The sequence below is a fragment of the Entelurus aequoreus genome, linkage group LG14 (genome assembly GCF_033978785.1).
Source record: "Entelurus aequoreus isolate RoL-2023_Sb linkage group LG14, RoL_Eaeq_v1.1, whole genome shotgun sequence".
NCBI lineage: Eukaryota > Metazoa > Chordata > Actinopteri > Syngnathiformes > Syngnathidae > Entelurus > Entelurus aequoreus.
The window spans coordinates 25,262,648-25,281,427 of NC_084744.1; the positions used below are offsets into that span (position 1 = coordinate 25,262,648).

General features: G+C 37.4%; 1 protein-coding gene across 1 annotated transcript; it reads right to left on the reverse strand.

The window, feature by feature from the left end:
* Positions 1-4,276: 4,276 nt before the first annotated feature.
* LOC133665321 (zinc finger and SCAN domain-containing protein 2-like) lies at positions 4,277-18,780 on the reverse strand. The gene is made up of 3 exons (XM_062070586.1): positions 18,039-18,780; positions 13,050-13,268; positions 4,277-7,110 (listed from the first exon to the last, which is right to left on the reverse strand). Exons 1-3 carry the CDS (start codon positions 18,160-18,162, stop codon positions 6,140-6,142), a joined length of 1,314 nt encoding a protein of 437 aa, XP_061926570.1. The 5' UTR covers positions 18,163-18,780; the 3' UTR covers positions 4,277-6,139.

The window sequence follows — 18,780 nt, forward strand, 5'->3', positions numbered from 1 at the left end:
TTTAAAGAGATACAATTTAAAAAATGATTTCTAGGTACATTATATTGATCAACTAAATCATTGAATGGTTTAAAAGAGTTTTTATTAATAATATGATGAGGTTTAGTAATACCTCTGTCTTTCCATGTTGTCCATTTAACGACATTTTTTAAAATTAATTATGATATTAGGATTGTACCAAAGCGGTTGATTGACAGATATCATTGGGTTGATTCCAAGTATTTGTTTTAGAACGTTAAAGGTGGCTTCTATGGAGCTCTGCCTCAATTCATTAGGTATTTTTTTTAATATAATACAAACCCCGTTTCCATATGAGTTGGGAAATTGTGTTAGATGTAAATATAAACGGAATACAATGATTTGCAAATCCTTTTCAACCCATATTCAATTGAATGCACTACAAAGACAAGATATTTCATGTTCAAACTCACAAACTTTATTTTTTTTGCAAATAATACTTAACTTAGAATTTCATGGCTGCAACACGTGCCAAAGTAGTTGGGAAAGGGCATGTTCACCACTGTGTTACATCACCTTTTCTTTTAACAGCACTCAATAAACGATTGGGAACTGAGGAAACTAATTGTTGAAGCTTTGAAAGTGGAATTCTTTCCCATTCTTGTTTTATGTAGAGCTTCAGTCGTTCAACAGTCCGGGGTCTCCGCTGTCGTATTTTACGCTTCATAATGCGCCACACATTTTCGATGGGAGACAGGTCTGGACTGCAGGCGGACCAGGAAAGTACCCGCCCTCTTTTTTTACGAAGCCACGCTGTTGTAACACGTGCTAAATGTGGCTTGGCATTGTCTTGCTGAAATAAGCAGGGGCGTCCATGAAAAAGACGGCGCTTAGATGTCAGCATATGTTGTTCCAAAACCTGTATGGATGACACGATGTCGAATATTTCCAAAAACAATTTGAAATGTGGACTCGTCAGACCACAGAACACTTTTCCACTTTGCATGAGTCCATCTTAGATGATCTCGGGCCCAGAGAAGCCGGCAGCGTTTCTGGAGATTGTTGATAAATGACTGTGGCTTTATATAGTAGAGCTTTAACTTGCACTTACAGATGTAGCGACCAACTGTATTTAGTGACAGTGGTTTTCTGAAGTGTTCCTGAACCCATGTGGTGATATCCTTTAGAGATTGATGTCGGTTTTTGATACAGTGCCGTCTGAGGGATCGAAGGTCACGGTCATTCAATGTTGGTTTCCGGCCATGCCGCTTATGTGGAGTGATTTCTCCAGATTCTCTGAACCTTTTGATGATGTTATGGACCGTAGATGTTGAAATCCCTAGATTTCTTGCAATTGCACTTTGAGAAACATTGTTCTTAAACTCTTTGACTATTTGCTCACGCAGTTGTGGACAAAGGGGTGTACCTCGCCCCATCCTTTCTTGTGAAAGACTGAGCATTTTTTGGGAAGCTGTTTTTATACCCAATCATGGCACCCATCTGTTCCCAATTAGCCTGCACACCTCTGGGATATTCCAAATAAGTGTTTGATGAGCATTCCTCAACTTTATCAGTATTTATTGCCACCTTTCCCAACTTCTTTGTCACGTGTTGCTGGCATCAAATTCTAAAGTTAATGATTATTTGCAAAAAAAAAAAAAAGGTTTTCAGTTTGAACATCAAATATGTTGTCTTTGTAGCATATTCAACTGAATATGGGTTGAAAATGATTTGCAAATCATTGTATTCCGTTTATATTTACTTCTAACACAATTTCCCAACTCATATGGAAACGGGGTTTGTATAAACTCCCCACATCAATGTTCAAATTCATTAACATATTTTGTTCTATGTTAATCCAGTCCTTATCTGCAGAAGAATGAAATAAGTGGCTTGCTTGTTCACAACCGAAGGAGATATAATCATGTAAGAAGTTTGGTAATTGTAGTCCTCCTTTATCTTGTGTATAAGACAACCTTAAAGGCCTACTGAAATGAGGTTTTCTTATTTAAACGGGGATAGCAAATCCATTCTATGTGTCATACTTGATGATTTTGCGATATTGCCATATTTTTGCTGAAAGGATTTAGTAGAGAACATCGACGATAAAGTTCGCAACTTTTGGTCGCTGATAAAAAAAGCCTTGCCTGTACCGGACGTAGCGTGACGTCACAGGTTGTAGAGCTCCTCACATCTGCACATTGTTTTTAATCATGGACGCCAGCAGCGTGAGCGATTCGGACCGAGAAAGCGACGATTACCCCATTAATTTGAGCGAGGATGAAAGATTTGTGGTTGAGGAAAGTGAAAGTGAAGGATTAGAGGGCAGTGGAAGCGATTCAGATAGGGAAGATGCTGTGAGAGGCGGGTGGGACCTGATATTCAGCTGGGAATGACAAAAACAGTAAATAAACACAAGACATATATATACTCTATTAGCCACAACACAACCAGGCTTATATTTAATATGCCACAAATTAATCGCGCATGACAAACACCTCCCCCCTCCCGTCCATATAACCCACCAATACAACTCAAACACCCGCACAACACACTCAATCCCACAGCCCAAAGTACCGTTCACTTCCGCAAAGTTCATACAGCACATATATTTCCCCAAAGTTACGTACGTACGTGACATGCACATAGCGGCACGCACGTACGGGCATGCGATCAAATGTTTGGAAGAAAGCTGCGTACTCACGGTATGGCGTCTACTATCCAACTCAAAGTCCTCCTGGTTGTGTTGCTGTAGCCAGCCGCTAATACACCGATCCCACCTACAGCTTTCTTCTTTGCTGTCTTCATTGTCCATTAAACAAATTGCAAAAGATTCACCAACACAGATGTCCACAATACTGTGGAATTTTGCGATGAAAACAGAGCTGTTTGTATTGGGACACAATGGTGTCCCAATACTTCTGCACAATCCGTGACGTCACGCGCAAACGTCATCATACCGAGACGTTTTCAGCCGGATATTTCCTGGGAAATTTAAAATTGCACTTTATAAGTTAACCAGGCCGTATTGGCATGTGTTGCAATGTTAAGATTTCATCATTGATATATAAACTATCAGACTGTGTGGTCGGTAGTAGTGGCTTTCAGTAGGCCTTTAAGTATGAACATCTGGCCTTCTTTCCACACCATATAAAATGTGATATCATTGTATGTATTTTCTTAAACCAACTTTTATTAATTAGGACAGGAATTATTTTCAGTATAAAATTAACTGCTGGCAGTATACTCATTTTTACTATGTTCACCAGACCCCAAAGTGATATTTGGAGACGTGACCAGCGTTCCAATTCTTATTTTTTAAATGTTTAAGATTTAGATCTCTGCTTGTTTAAAGGTTTGGTGTAATATGTAGTCCTAGATGTATGATTTCTGCCTCTTTCGATTTAATTTTGGAGTTCTGAACTTGTGATTAATTGCAGTATTTATTAAGTGGTAATATTTCACATTTGTCCCAATTGACTTTATAAACTGATAAACAGCCATATTCAGTGATGACATTATTGATATAGTGAAGAGAGGAGTTAACATGTGACAGGTAGAAAATGATGTCGTCACAATACATTGATAGCTTATTATACTGAGAGACAATTTTTATACCATGGATATTATTTGCACTTCTTATTTTTACAGCTAAGGGTTCAATAACCAAATTAAATAATAATCCAGATGCAGGACATCCCTGTTTCAGTCCTCTTTTTAACAAAAAAAGGTTCTGAAATATGATTATTGGTTTTGACTGATGCCATGGGCCTTGTATAAACCATCTTAATCAGTTGTATAAAATTATCTCCGAATCCAAATTTAGGTAATGTGCAAAACATAAATGACCAGTTTATGCGGTCGAATGCCTTCTCCGCATCAACAGTACATACTGCTGTGGGATAAGGGAGACTTCTAGCATAGTAATTAACATTAAACAATTTCCTTGTAATGTCTGAAGATTGTCGACCTTCCATGAAGCCAGATTGGTACTTACCAATCTGGCTTCATGGAAGGTCGAATTAATTTTCCTATTACATTTGATAATCGTGTGGCTAAGATTTTTGCCAAGATGTTATTGTCCATATTGGCTAGGGATAAAGGACGATAATTACTGCAAATCAATGGGTCTTTATCCTTTTTATGTATCAATGAGATATGAGAAAGAAATTTTTGATAACATACAAAAGAATACAAACTGAAGAAAAAACATTAATGTGCTCGGTTTGTAATAAAATATTTTCTGTAAAAAAACCTTTCAGAATCAGAAGTACTTAATTAATCTCCAAGGGGAAATTAAAAGAAAAAATAAAACAAACTGGTGAAAAACCATTAATGTGCTCAGTTTTTAATAAAAGATGCTCTGTGAAAAACTTGATAACAAACAAAATAATGCACACTGGAGAAAAACCATGAATGTGCTCAGTTTGTTAAAAAGGATTCTCTGTGAAGAAACTTTTGATAACAGACAAAAACATTACACACCGGAGAAAAAACAATGTGCTCAGTTTGTAATGTAATACTCTGTGAGGAGACTTGATAACAGACAAAATAATACATACTGAAGGAAAACCATTTATGTGCTCAATTTGTAATGAAATATTCTCTGTGAAGAAACTCTTGATAACAGACAAAATAATGCACACTGGAGATATACCATTAATGTGCTCAGTTTGTAATAAAATATGCTTTGTGAAAACTCATAACAAAAAAATGTACAATGAATAAAAACCATGAATGTGCTCTGTTTGTAATAAAATATCTGTGAAAAACGTAATAAAAAAAATAATGCACACTGGAGAAAAAACATGAATAAGCTCAGTTTGTAATAAAATATGCTCTGTGAAAAACTTAGTAACAAACAAAAGAATGCACACTGGAGAAAAAACATTAATGTGCTCAGTTTGTTAAAACGGATTCTCTGTGAAGAAACTTTTGATAATACACAAAACATTACACACTGGGGAAAACCATTAATGTGCTGGGTTTGTAATAAAAGATTATATGTGAAGAAACGTTTGATAACAGGCAAAAATGTACTCACTGGAGAAAAACCATTAATGTGCTCAGTTTGTTAAAAAAAAGATCCTCTGTGAAGAAACTTTTGATGAGACAAAAGAATGCACACCAGAGAAAAAACATTAATGTGCTCAATTTGTAATAAAGGATTATCTGTGAATAAACTTTTAATAAAAAACAAAAATTACACATGGCGAAATCCATAAATGTGCTCAGTTTGTAATAACATATGCTCTGTGAAAAACGATAAACAAAAGAATGCACACTGGAGAAAAACCATTAATGTGCTCAGTTTGTTAAAAAAAAAAAAGGATTCTCTGAGAATAAACTTTTGATAACAAACAACAAATTACACACAAGGGAAAACCATAAATATGCTCAGTTTTTAATAAAAGATTCTCTGTGAAGAAATGTTTGATAAACAAAAAAATTACACACTAGAGAAAAACCTTTACTGTGCTCAGTTTTTAATAAAAGACTCTGTGAGGAAACTCTTGATAACAGACAAAAGAATGCACACTGGAGAAATACAATTATTGTGCTCAGTTTGTAATAACATATGCTTTGTTAAAAAAACTCATAACAAAAAATATATATATTTCAATTCCTCTAGTGTAAAAGCATTCTCGGGTCCACCAAAATCAGATTTCACACCAAATGCTTCGGTATTTCCCAATTTTGTTTTCCATCTGCGTTGTTTTTCTTGCCCAATCAAATTCTCAGGACTGTGAACTTTAGCAAAAGTCTCAGCAAATAATTCAGCTTTCTCTTGTATTATTCACTGCAGTCACTCTTCCATCACTGAGAAATGTGCAGAGGCTTCGAGGCGTATGTCGAGTAATGGAGGGGGAGTTTCCGCTGTTTCAATTTTTAATAAAAGTACACAATGTTGCATATTAATGCATGTATTCAAATGAAAAAAATCACTAGTATAAATTATATAATCTATAAATGTAGAAGCATATTAAAAAGATTGTTACACAAACAACAATGTCACACATGTTATATGTGCTGATGTTAGAAAGTCAAAATTAAAGTCTTGACAGTTTATTTAAAATCCTGCAGTTTCAATTGCTGCTGCTGTTCTCACCAGCACATTCTGTTTCTTACACTGGTACTTATAAGAGAATCTTTCACCACACACACTGCAACTCAACTATTTCTATCCTGAGTGTGTTCTCATGTGTGCTACAAGGTTTGATCGGTCACAAAAGCTTCTGTTGCAAAGTAAACATGTGAAAGGTTTCTCACCAGTGTGTGTTCTAGTGTGTACTTTCAAATATTGACTTTTTTTAAAATCTTTACCACAGATTGAGCAGGAAAAAGGTTTTTCACCGGTGTGTGTTCTCATGTGTACTTTCAAATTGTGGCTTGTTCCAAAACCTTTACCGCAGATTGAACAGACATAAGGTTTTTCTCCGGTGTGCGTTCTCATGTGTACTTTCAAATTTTGACTTTGTACAAAACCTTTACTACAGATTGAACAGATAAATAATTTTTCTCCAGTGTGTATTCTTCTGTGTATTTCCATACATGAACTTTGTGCAAAACCTTTACCACAAAGTGAGCAAGTAAAAGGTTTTTCTCCAGTGTGTCTTCTCATGTGTCTTTTTAGACTACGACGGTATTTAAATGTTGTGTCACAGTGAGAACATTTCAAGTGAGTGTTGTCAGTGTGACATGTCTTATCATCTTTAGAGTCTTCATAATCAGTGTTAGGAGAGTGTGATGTTGTGTCCTCACTATCTGATAGTGGAGCTAAGAGCTTGTCTGCTTGTGATCCTCCACAGTGGTCTCCATCAGCTTCTGTTGTCATGTGTTGTGTTGAGCTGCTGCTTGGAGGCTCCGCCTCTCTCTTCTCCTCACTTTCACCTTTGACCTCATCATCTTCACTCTTCACAGGGACACCAATCACTGGGAACTCCACCAGTTCTTCTAGATGCTCTCCCTCCTGACCGATGCGGTGTTCCTCCTCTTCATCTTTACATTTTTTACAGAAAAGGGTCTGTGTCAAAGAGGAAAAGGAGACACCAGAGGGTCTGTGGCACCTGATCTTCCTCTTTGATGGATCCTCCTTCCCCATCCTGAAGCTACACTCCTGTTTTTCAGGCAGAAGTTGTTCTTCACAGACATCTGCAGGACACAATATGACAAACATGCTTGAGAAATGTCCAGATTTGCTCAGTCACATGAGGTTTACATCTACTTACAATAACAAATTATTATATGAATTGTCCTGAAAACAAACACACTGCTCTTTACAACATTATTCACAGGAAAAGAAGACCACTTTTTACGAGGGGTGGGCAATATGGCCTAAAATCTATATTGCGATAAATTCCCTTCCACCTGAGTGCAACTGGGATAGGCTCCAGCGCCCCCTGTGATTTTATAGTCAGTTACTGCTGTATAAACTTGGAGAAAAGATTAGATCGTTTACAGTGTAAATCTGTATTCTGTATGGTTGTCTCTGCTATGGCGTCATCTTGTGGTCGAGGTCGCTCACTGCGAGTGCTGTGGGTTGAAAGTGTAATTCCTTTTGCTTTGTGCCTTGAACCCGAAGTATGGTTTCTTTGTTTATCTCGCCAAACAACGTTTGTAAGTATAACTGGGGATTTCCACTGGATGTGGAACGGCGGCACCGCGGCGACAGACTTGTTCCGTTGTTTGTTTTCAAGTCAATGTGTCAGTTTCCACCACCTGGCTTCTATATTTAGCGGTCGACACAACAAGGCGGTTCAATTGAGCTAAAATCTGCTCGTGTGGGACAGGAAGTCATGCATGAACACAAAATAAATGATCCAGTTTACTTTCAAAGTAACATATTCTGTTTAAGGCGGATGGTATTCTACACTTTGAAAAGTCCTAATGGACATGAAGTCAACTTGTCAAAGGTTTTCAGACCTAATTTCACCTCCTTGACACAAATGGACGAAGACTTGCTGATTATAAAAGGCCCGAAATTAAAGAATCATATAACAGGCATATCCCAGGCAGTTATATGGGGGCCTGTACTTCAGCGTTGTATTAAGAATGACTAGTTCCATCTCCAACATGAACACTAATACTACTGCACACAGAAAAACGTGTGGAGGAGAATTGCAAGTTGCCGAAACAAAGATTGTGAATGACTGACAAGAGGCTCACTTTGTTCATGTAAGTCTACTGTGGAATAAACATGCTCAGGTGCTGAGAGCGATGCACAGAGTGAGACCTCTTAGTCCAGTTTAAAATCCAGAGACCAAGAAAGAAACACACGGACGTATTTTTCAAACTATAAGGCACACTTAAAATCCTTTCATTTTCTCAATAATCGACAGTGCGCCTTATAACCCGGTGCGCCTAATGTACGGCATAATTCTGGTAGTGCTTACCGACCTTGAAGCAATTTTATTTGGTACATGATGTAATGATAAGTGAGACCAGTAGATGGTAGTCACACATAAGAGATACCTGTAGATTGCAATATGACGCCAGTAAACAACACCAAAGCTATAAATTGTCCATTGAAAATAAAAAATATTACACACGGCACACAAAAATCTGTCAAAATGTTTTAGTACGACTTTGAAGCCGCACCGCTTGATGGATTGTCGGCCCATTACGGCTACCCTAGTCAGAGATACAAGTATTACTATGGTGTGTGTATAAGGACCGCAACATGGCACCCATTAGCAGACATATCTGGCGTTTTGTATCACAATATTATGCAAAACCAACTTTTCTTACCTTCTGGTACCTGCTGATCTGTATTTGGGATCTGCATTAGTCCTGAAAATTTTCACACGTCCATAGTCGATAAGCTTCTTCTTTTTCACTATTTTCTTGTTATGGGACATTCAACCTCCGCTGTTGCCTTTTCTAATATAAAGTAGTGGAAAGTTCTTACTTATATCTTGCCATTGAAGCACTAAAACATACCGGTATAGTGAGTTTACATCATTCACCCAAGGAACTTTAGTTATTAGAGAGTTCTGGTCGGACGGTTTTTCACGGGACACATTTCAGGCGTTGTTGTTGCACTAGTGAGCCACGGATGAGGAGATGCTGCTCCGTTATTGATTGAAGTAAAGTCTGAATGTCATTAAAACAGTTAGCTCCATCTTTTGACACTTCTTCCACTCCCGTCCTTGCACGCTACACCGCTACAACAAAGATGACGGGGAGAAGACGCTGTCGAAGGTGAGCCACGTAAATAAGACCGCCCACAAAACGGTGCATCCTGAAGTGACTGTCAGAAAGAGACTTGAAGATGATCTGTAAAACATCATCTATGCAATATTTTGAGCAAAGAACCACCATTACATGTTATGTAGACCACAAGGAAGTATTTTACATTTACAAAAATAAATCATAATATGACTCCTTTATAATCCAGTGCGCCATATGGTCCAGAAATTACGGAAAGTGTACTGTGGAATAAACATGCTCAGGTGCTGAGAGCTATGCACAGAGTGAGACCTCTTAGTCCAGTTTAAAATCCAGAGACCAAGAAGGAAACACACTGACATAGCAATATATTGATGACGGCAATAATTAAGTTATTAGGTTTATTTTCATTTATATTGGTCCCGGCCTACGATTGCATGAATATTTTAATGCCTCTGGACATCGTATTTAATCCTTTTTAATACCATTTATCGCCTTAATTTAGGCCACGGAAACCCTGCTAAAGCTCTTGAATTTAAACAAATGTGGACCGATCGATACAAAAATCGACAGTGACAATACCAAGTATATAATCAGTATAAGGTCGATACAGTGGTTTGGTAGATATTGTGTATTAAATATATTTTGTTGATTTTGTTATTGTTTACAAACGCAGTAAAAAGGGAAGACTTTAAGGGCTTAAACCAAATCATTAAATTCAGAGCCATATTTAAATATTCAATTGATATTCTAACACCACCATCCTGTGTGTTTGTCTGATTATGATTGCGAACAAAAATCGACTCATTGAATGATCTTGAAAAATGTAAATATCCGCATTGGTATGACCGATACTGCCCCTTTAACTACTTGGTACTGGATCGATACCTACATCTGTAGTATCAGCCAAAACTAAAGTATCAAACAACAAAACAAGTGCTTATTACATTTTAACAAAACAGAAGAATAAGTGACTATTACATTTTAACAGAAGTGTAAACACGTTACAACAGAAAGTTCCTAAATAAAAATATTGTTCATGGAATTATTGAGACATTTCTAGGATGTATTTACGATTTTTAGATAGATTTTAATACATTCTAAGGCCAGCATGGCTCGGTTGGTATGTGGCCGTGCCAGCAACTCAACAGTTCCAGGTTTGATCCTAGTCACTGCCGTTGTGTCCTTGGGCACTTTACCCACCTGCTCCCAGTGCCACCCACACTGGTTTAAATGTAACTTAAAAAAATGGGTTTCAATATGTAAAGCGCTCTGAGTCACGAGTGAAAAGTGTTAAATAAACATACTTCACTTCACTTAGAAGGGAACCACACTTTTATTTATTTTGCCTTTCAAGAACACATATTTTTCTTTTTTATGCATTCTAAATAGTAAATAAATACGGTCAAAAGTCTGCTTACAATAGAGGCTATAAGAGTCGCACTATTCTGCCTACAAAGAACTTATAAAGCATCCAAACACCTCCATTAAGGTTGTATGTACAAACCCTGTTTCCATATGAGTCGGGAAATTGTGTTAGATGTTAATATAAACGGAATACAATGATTTGCAAATCCTTTTCAACCCATATTCAATTGAATGCACTCCAAAGACAAGATATTTGATGTTCAAACTCATACACTTTATTTTATTTTTGCAAATAATAATTAACTTAGAATTTCATGGCTGCAACACGTGCCAAAGTAGTTTGGAAAGGGCATGTTCACCACTGTGTTACATGGCCTTTCCTTTTAACAACACTCAGTAAAGGTTTGGGAACTGAGGAGACACATTTTTGAAGCTTCTCAGGTGGAATTCTTTCCCATTCTTGCTTGATGTACAGCTTAAGTTGTTCAACAGTCCGGGGGTCTCCGTTGTGGTATTTTAGGCTTCATAATGCGCCACACATTTTCAATGGGAGACAGGTCTGGACTACAGGCAGGCCAGTCTAGTACCCGCACTCTTTTACTATGAAGCCACGTTGATGTAACACGTGGCTTGGCATTGTCTTGCTGAAATAAGCAGGGGCGTCCATGGTAACGTTGCTTGAATATGTTGCTCCAAAACCTGTATGTACCTTTCAGCATTAATGGCGCCTTCACAGATGTGTAAGTTACCCATGTCTTGGGCACTAATACACCCCCATACCATCACAGATGCTGGCTTTTCAACTTTGCGCCTATAACAATCCGGATGGTTCTTTTCCTCTTTGGTCCGGAGGACACGACGTCCACAGTTTCCAAAAACAATTTCAAATGTGGACTCGTCAGACCACAGAACACTTTTCCACTTTGTATCAGTCCATCTTAGATGAGCTCAGGCCCAGCGAAGCCGACGGCGTTTCTGGGTGTTGTTGATAAACAGTTTTCGCCTTGCATAGGAGAGTTTTAACTTGCACTTACAGATGTAGCGACCAACTGTAGTTACTGACAGTGGGTTTCTGAAGTGTTCCTGAGCCCATGTGGTGATATCCTTTACACACTGATGTCGCTTGTTGATGCAGTACAGCCTGAGGGATCGAAGGTCACGGGCTTAGCTGCTTACGTGCAGTGATTTCTCCAGATTCTCTGAACCCTTTGATGATATTACAGACCGTAGATGTTGAAATCCCAAAATTTCTTGCAATTGCACTTTGAGAAACGTTGTTCTTAAACTGTTTAACTATTTGCTCACGCATTTGTTGACAAAGTGGTGACCCTCGTCCCATCCTTGTTTGTGAATAACTGAGCATTTCATGGAATCTACTTTTATACCCAATCATGGCACCCACCAGTACCCAATTTGCCTGTTCACCTGTGGGATGTTCCAAATAAGTGTTTGATGAGCATTCCTCAACTTTATCAGTATTGATTGCCACCTTTCCCAACTTCTTTGTCACGTGTTGCTGGCATCAAATTCTAAAGTTAATGATTATTTGCACAAAAAAAAAATGTTTATCAGTTTGAACATCAAATATGTTGTCTTTGTAGCATATTCAACTGAATATGGGTTGAAAATGATTTGCAAATCATTGTATTCCGTTTATATTTACATCTAACAATTTCCCAACTCATACGGAAACGGGGTTTGTACATGCAGTAGGTATATATGTAATTTAGTAACAGGTGCATTTTCAAAAAGATGGAATATTTACGTATTTTTGCTCATAAATGCATTAATTTCAAAAACACATCACAACGTTTGCTTTTTTTTTAACAACATCAGTATATATTACACACAGCAGACTTCCTGAGAGTCAACAAACATAATAAAACATCACTTACTGTATGAAGAATGACTCATAATTGTTGCACGGAAAAGGGGGTGAAGCTATGCGTCTTTTTGTGTTGTTCGCCATTGCCGGGTCTAAATTGGCTGTCAAACGGTACCAACTTGTCAAGAGTACGTCCTCATCCTTCTACTATCCAGGTGAGAGTTATGATTCATGATCTGGAATAATCTTTCACCAGCACCGAGGCGAGGAAGGAGCTCACCAGCCGGTGATGTCAACATAGACACACAAGCTATAAATAGTTTGTCTGCGTTAGCACTTATAATAACAATATCACTAATACTTGGTTGCTATTCAAGCCACGAAATGCAAATGGAGTATTGTTGGCGCTTTTTGGATGGTTATAGAGGACCTCCCATTGGCTCCATTGCAAGTGGACTTTTATTTACATTTATGAGTTAGAATGTGATTTAAAAAAAAAAAATATATATATATATATATCTATCGTCATGTCTTGTATAATGATTGTGAATGATAGAAAACATTCCCCTCTAAATTCCAATGATTAGATTTAAGACTTTAAGTCTATGAGCATGAACTGATGAAGCCTACTTAGATGAGAGGACACACGTCTTCTAAGACAAAGTGAACGGTCCAGTTGTGATGGATTGAATGCCCTGAGAATAAAATGATATGTGGATGTTGTGCTTACTTGGACTGTGATGAAGCTGTGAGGACTCAGGTGGTTGGTCTTCATGCTCTTCAGTCTTCACAGAGACAACAGTCAGTGGAAACTTGGTGAGATCATCCTCCTCCTGCCCTAGAAGACACTCTCCCTCCTGAGTGATCCACACTTCCTCCTCTTCTTCTTTAATGTGGGGGGTCTGTGGATCCTCCTCTTCCTCTTTAATGTAATGGGGCTGCTGGACATCTGTTGGGTAAATAAGTAAATAAGATAAAGAGAGAATAGAAATAGTTTTGAACTGACACTGTTAACACAATGACATTAATTGTGTTCTTTTAATGTGTTGTGTTAAAAGCATGTAGCAAAAACACCAATGAAAATGGGAAATACCTCATTTTGTCCTAAAATGTATTCAAAAGTGGTACAGTGGGTACAAAAACAGATTTGGAAATTTGATGGGAGGCAATTAGAAAAGTTTTTATAAGTACGAGGCAGCATTGATTGGGGCATTCTTAACTTTACACTCACTGATGTAAAGTGTGTAAATATCTTATTCTGTATACGGTCTATCACACCTAAACTTTATCTCTAAACTTAACCATAATCTTGTAATGACTATGTCATTACCATAACTTCAATAATGGAAATAAAACAAATCTAATTCCAAAATCACTTAAATGGTATGTTTTGGTCATCATGCAAAAAACTTGTTTGTGGTCATTTTGTTGGCTGGGCCAAAAGGAACTTTTACCAAAACATGTTTTACTAAGTGGTGTTTTTATGGAGTATCTCCATCAACAATTCCTCTTTAGGAATTGGAGACCATCTACGGCACGCTGAAGGGAAGTCAGTCAACTTTACGTTCTTTTAATAAATCAAGTGTTAACTACTTTGGTTATTGAAAATTAATGTTTACTTTTACTTATTGGTGCATGTAGGTCAGAATCAGGAAGTGAAATTATAACTTTAATTAGATTTGATTACAGTATAAAATGTATTTAGTGACCGAGTGAGTTTTGTGTAAACATGTTGATACAGGTTTACATCTTCTTGGGGACTGGAACACAGATATGTCCTGAAAGGATGCACCCATTTTTAAAACCTTCACTAAGCTGTGCCACCAACATTGTCTCACTTAGCTCATTAAGCAAACTACCAGGGTGAGTGAGTCCTTTTAAACCTTCATAGACCTCGTTGTTACTTCTGACCAGTGTAAGATCACCACAAGTGGAACTACTGTATGCGGCTTAAGTGATCACTCCATGATTTTCTGTACCCGTAAAGAACATAGAACCGAGGCTGACGGCCACAAAACAAGCAAAGCTACTATCCTCAAGACCAAGACGAGCTAGGCTTTCAATGACTATCTGGCAAATTAAGACTCGCTCCGTACTTGCAAGCACACAGGTTTTTGGGTCAATTCCTAACCTCAGAAAAGTAAATAACTTCACAGTCAAAGTGGGTGACAATATTATAAGAAACAAAAATGAGATTAACTATCTTGGCTCTCGGTTGGTAGAGCGGTCGTGCCAGCAACTTGAGGGTTGCAGGTTCGATCCCCGCATCCGCCATCCTAGTCACTGCCGTTGTGTCCTTGGGCAAGACACTTTACCCACTTGCTCCCAGTGCCACCCACAGTGATTTAAATGTAACTTAGATATTGGGTTTCACAATGTAAAGCGCTTTGAGTCACTTGAGAAAAAGCGCTATATAAATGTAATTCACTTCACTTCACATCGTAGAGACTAATCTCTCCAGTGAAAAAATTACTACTAAGGTAGTCAAAGAATCAACCGACAAATTCTGTTCTTACAAGTGTTGTCCTGATACCAATACTGTGGTACCGGGACCTGTACCAAAATGTATTTCGATACTAAATAAAAGGGATCCCAAAAAAGTGCATTAGTGGCTTCATTTTAACAAAAAAAACTTAGGGTACATTAAACATATGTTTCTTATTGCAAGTTTGTCCTTAAATAAAATAGTAAACATATTAGACAACTTTTAGTAGTAAGTAAGCAAACAAAGACTCCTAATTTAGTCTGCTGACATAAGCAGTAACATATTGTGTCATTTATATTCTATTATTTTGTCAAAATTATTAAGGACAAGTGGTAAAAAAAATATTATAAATCTACTTGTTCATTTAATGTTAATATGTGGGGTTTGTTTCTGTTATAACGTGCTATCTACACTTTTGTTCAAATGTAATAATCACTTATTCTTCTGTTGTTTGATACTTTACATTAGTTTTGGATGATACCACAAATTTGGGTATCAATCCGATACCAAGTAATTACAGGATCATAGATTGGTCATATTCAAAGTCCTCATGTGTCCAGGGACATATTTCCTGAGTTTATAAACATAATATAATTTTTTTTTTAAACGAAAGATGTGATGCCAAAAAATATTGATGTTATCATAGAAGTAGTACTTTTTAGAGGCGGTATAGTATCGAATATGATTCATAAGTATTGCGGTACTATACTAATACCAGTATACCGTACAACCCTAGTTCTTACATAGTAGGATCACCCCGCTGGTGGGTAGAAATACACTTAAGACTAACACAAGCGCTCATTTAACACCACTTTGACTACGGAGTTCATGTTTGGTACCGTGACGCCTTAAAAGCCCTGAAAAACTAACACCAGACAGCCCAAAACAAAATGATTGGGCTTCGGGCTCCCCTTTCCGCCAACTATTTCCTTAACGTGGGGAGGCTCTTGGTATCTGACAGATAGGGATTATGTTTGATAAGGAATTATCGAGTTCGAGCCTATTATTGAATCCTCTTATCGAACCGATTCCTTATCGATTCTCTTATCGAGTCCAGATAGGTTGTTGTATATGGAAAAAAACACACAATATTTGGTTTAACAAAAGCTCACTTTTATTATATAATAAAAATATAAAATCTAATAAATAAATAAATATTGACTGTTACCCACCTAAAAAAATAAAATAAAATAAATAAATATTGACTGTTGTTACCCAAAGTATATTAAGTGGGATTTTTCAGAGAAACAAATATATACAGTAACACAAAAACAACCTATCTCTGTGATCACTATAGGTGTATAAATAATAATATAGTGTTAAATAAAATCAGTCCCTTGGGCACAAAACTGAAAATAATACAGCTCTCCAAAAAGTGCACTTCTGCTGCTATTTGACATAACTGTTTGTTATGATGCTTTGACATTTTTGCACTTTATTTCTTTATTGAAAGAAAATTCTATGAAGAGAAAAGTTATTTGCAAATGTGGTTACAATGCTAAAAAATGAAAAGTTAAAGCTTAAAAAAGAAATACACTTTATTGAGTTAACATTATTTTTTTATAGGGGGAAAAATGTTATGAGCTAGACGCAGTGGTCCCCAACCACCGGGCCGCGGCCCGGTACCGGTCCACGGACCGATTGGTACCGGGCCGCGCAAGAAATAAAAAAAATAAAAATAAAAAAACAATAATTAAAATTAAATTTATTTATTTATTTATTTTTTTATTTTTTTTATTAAATCAACATAAAAACACTATATATACATATTGTGTATGTGTATGTCAATATAGATCAATACAGTCTGCAGGTATACAGTCCGTAAGCACACATGATTGTATTTCTTTATAAAAAAAAAATAATAATAATAAATAAACCCCCCCGGTCCGTGGGACAAATTTTCAAGCGTTGACCAGTCCCCAGCTGAGCTAGAGAATATAACAACTACACTACCCAGCATGCAACGGGAGTTACGAGCATGCGCGGTAGCCCCGAAAAGTGTTGCATGTTGCCACGCTGTGAAAGTAAACGTCAAGAACTCAGCCAACACGCCTCGTCTGCATTATTTATAATTTGACAGACAACACATCTACAGTGGGATTTTGTTTTGTTTACAAGGAAAGAAAAACAAAAGTTAAAAAAGGGAGATATGTTGTATATATATGTATATGCTGCGGTTGTTTTGAGAACGTTGCGACAGCTGTCGTAAAGGAGGTGCGTTGCTAGCCTGGTTGCTATGTTTCCGGTTGGTCGTAAAAGTGTTCGTCATGTGTTTTACTCTGCTAAATTCTCTCAGTAAAGTTATTCGATGGATTATAGCTTTTGTTTTGAACTTTATTACACCTTGGAGCGCTTTTTTACCGTCCATTGTTTTCCTGCTTTCGCTATCTGCGCCTAATGACTGAGCTACGTGACGTCAATTCTTGTGATGTCCCACGGAGCATTTCTGGTCGGGACGGGATTCGAATAAAGAATCAACTCTTTTCCTTTACTATAGTGGTCTCGATAACGGGTACCGGTTCTCAAAAAGGGATTCGAGTCAGAGGACTCGGTTCTTTTCTTATCAAACAACCGGGAAAACCGGTTTCGAGTATCATCCCTACTGACAGAGTACATCTTCTTGCAGTTGGTCTGGGGTAGAAGATACACCATACCACTAAAATACTCATGTACCTGTCAAGATACTTCAAAATATATTCACCATTATAACACCAGAGGTAATTGTACAAATCACATTCAACCCAGATTTCACTCCAAAAAAGGTTTTATACCACCAAAATGTGGATCTTCCTATCAAAAATGAAAGACGTTACAGGTTTTGGCTACTCGTAACTGGGAATATACAAAGCCTTTTACCTATTTTATATTATATTTTCATTTATTTTTTTGCAGTATATTTTTATTTTAAATGCTACTTTCTACATAGTACTGTGTTTTGTGTGAGTGAACAAATATTTCCACTGAAACCATCTCAGGCTTTCATGTAGCAGTGAATGTGTACCGTGATGAAACTGTGCCCTTTCCTATGCAAACTTCTCATAACTCCTTCAATCAATCAATCACACATTGTTACAAACTGAGAGGAACATCAACTTCAAACTGTCTCGTTTTCATGAAGAATCTAAATTAAAGCATTGCATCATCCCCACAAGACAAAGCATCTTACTATTGAATAAAAGTGTTAATAATTAAATATAAAGTTAGTAAAGATGTGAGAGTAAGAAGTAAACAAACCTGTTCTGTGTAACACAACTTGATGTTTCTTGAAAACAGCGTCCTGAAGTTGATGTTGTCGCTCCTTCTCCTCTTTTGTTGGACAAAGTTCCTCCTCATACTTTGCTATCGTTCTTTCGCACATTTTCACACAATCACGACACTTTACACTCACATTTGATCTCTACTTAGCGATGTGTTGATAATGTCCGCGTCTCTTTGTTAGCAGCTAACAAGCTAAGCTAACTAGCAAGCTAAGCTAGCACAAGACGCGATAAAGTGCGCTCAGACTAATGTATCCGGATACAAACAATTACTAACAATGTTTCATCTACTACACGACATATATGCGTACATGTATGCACTAAATACAAATAGAGAAACAATAATGACCAGTGGCCACGTTTAGGCCTTCTCTGTCAAACGCCATTTTGCTTTTTACTCCTTCGTCTTCTTTGGATTTCCAGCAGACTAGTAGAGCATCTTAGGCCTCCACAGCTTCTTAACGGGACTTCTTCGTCCTGTCCTATGGTCCAAACTACATTCTACAGTACAGGAGGTCGCGTCCAATAAAATCACAAAGTTGCCGGGGGTCCTTAACCGGCACGCGACTGTCCTGTTTCGCGCCTGTACAAAAAAAAACAATAATCGATTTCTTCAGGTTCCAGCAGCTGTCAAAGACGAAGTATCCTTCCAGCGACGGGCAGTCAAAGCCGAAGTGCTATCGATCGCTGTCAATGGCGTAAGAGGAAACATGACCACG

Bases quoted from the DNA above. Each gene is read 5' to 3' on its own strand.
- LOC133665321 (XM_062070586.1), bottom strand. From the start codon at position 18,162: ATGTGCGAAAGAACGATAGCAAAGTATGAGGAGGAACTTTGTCCAACA. The intron at 13,269-18,038 runs GTTTGTTTACTT...TTTACCCAACAG, and splicing joins AGTTGTGTTACACAGAACAG to ATGTCCAGCAGCCCCATTAC. The intron at 7,111-13,049 runs GTAAGCACAACA...TGTGTCCTGCAG, and splicing joins ACAGCTTCATCACAGTCCAA to ATGTCTGTGAAGAACAACTT.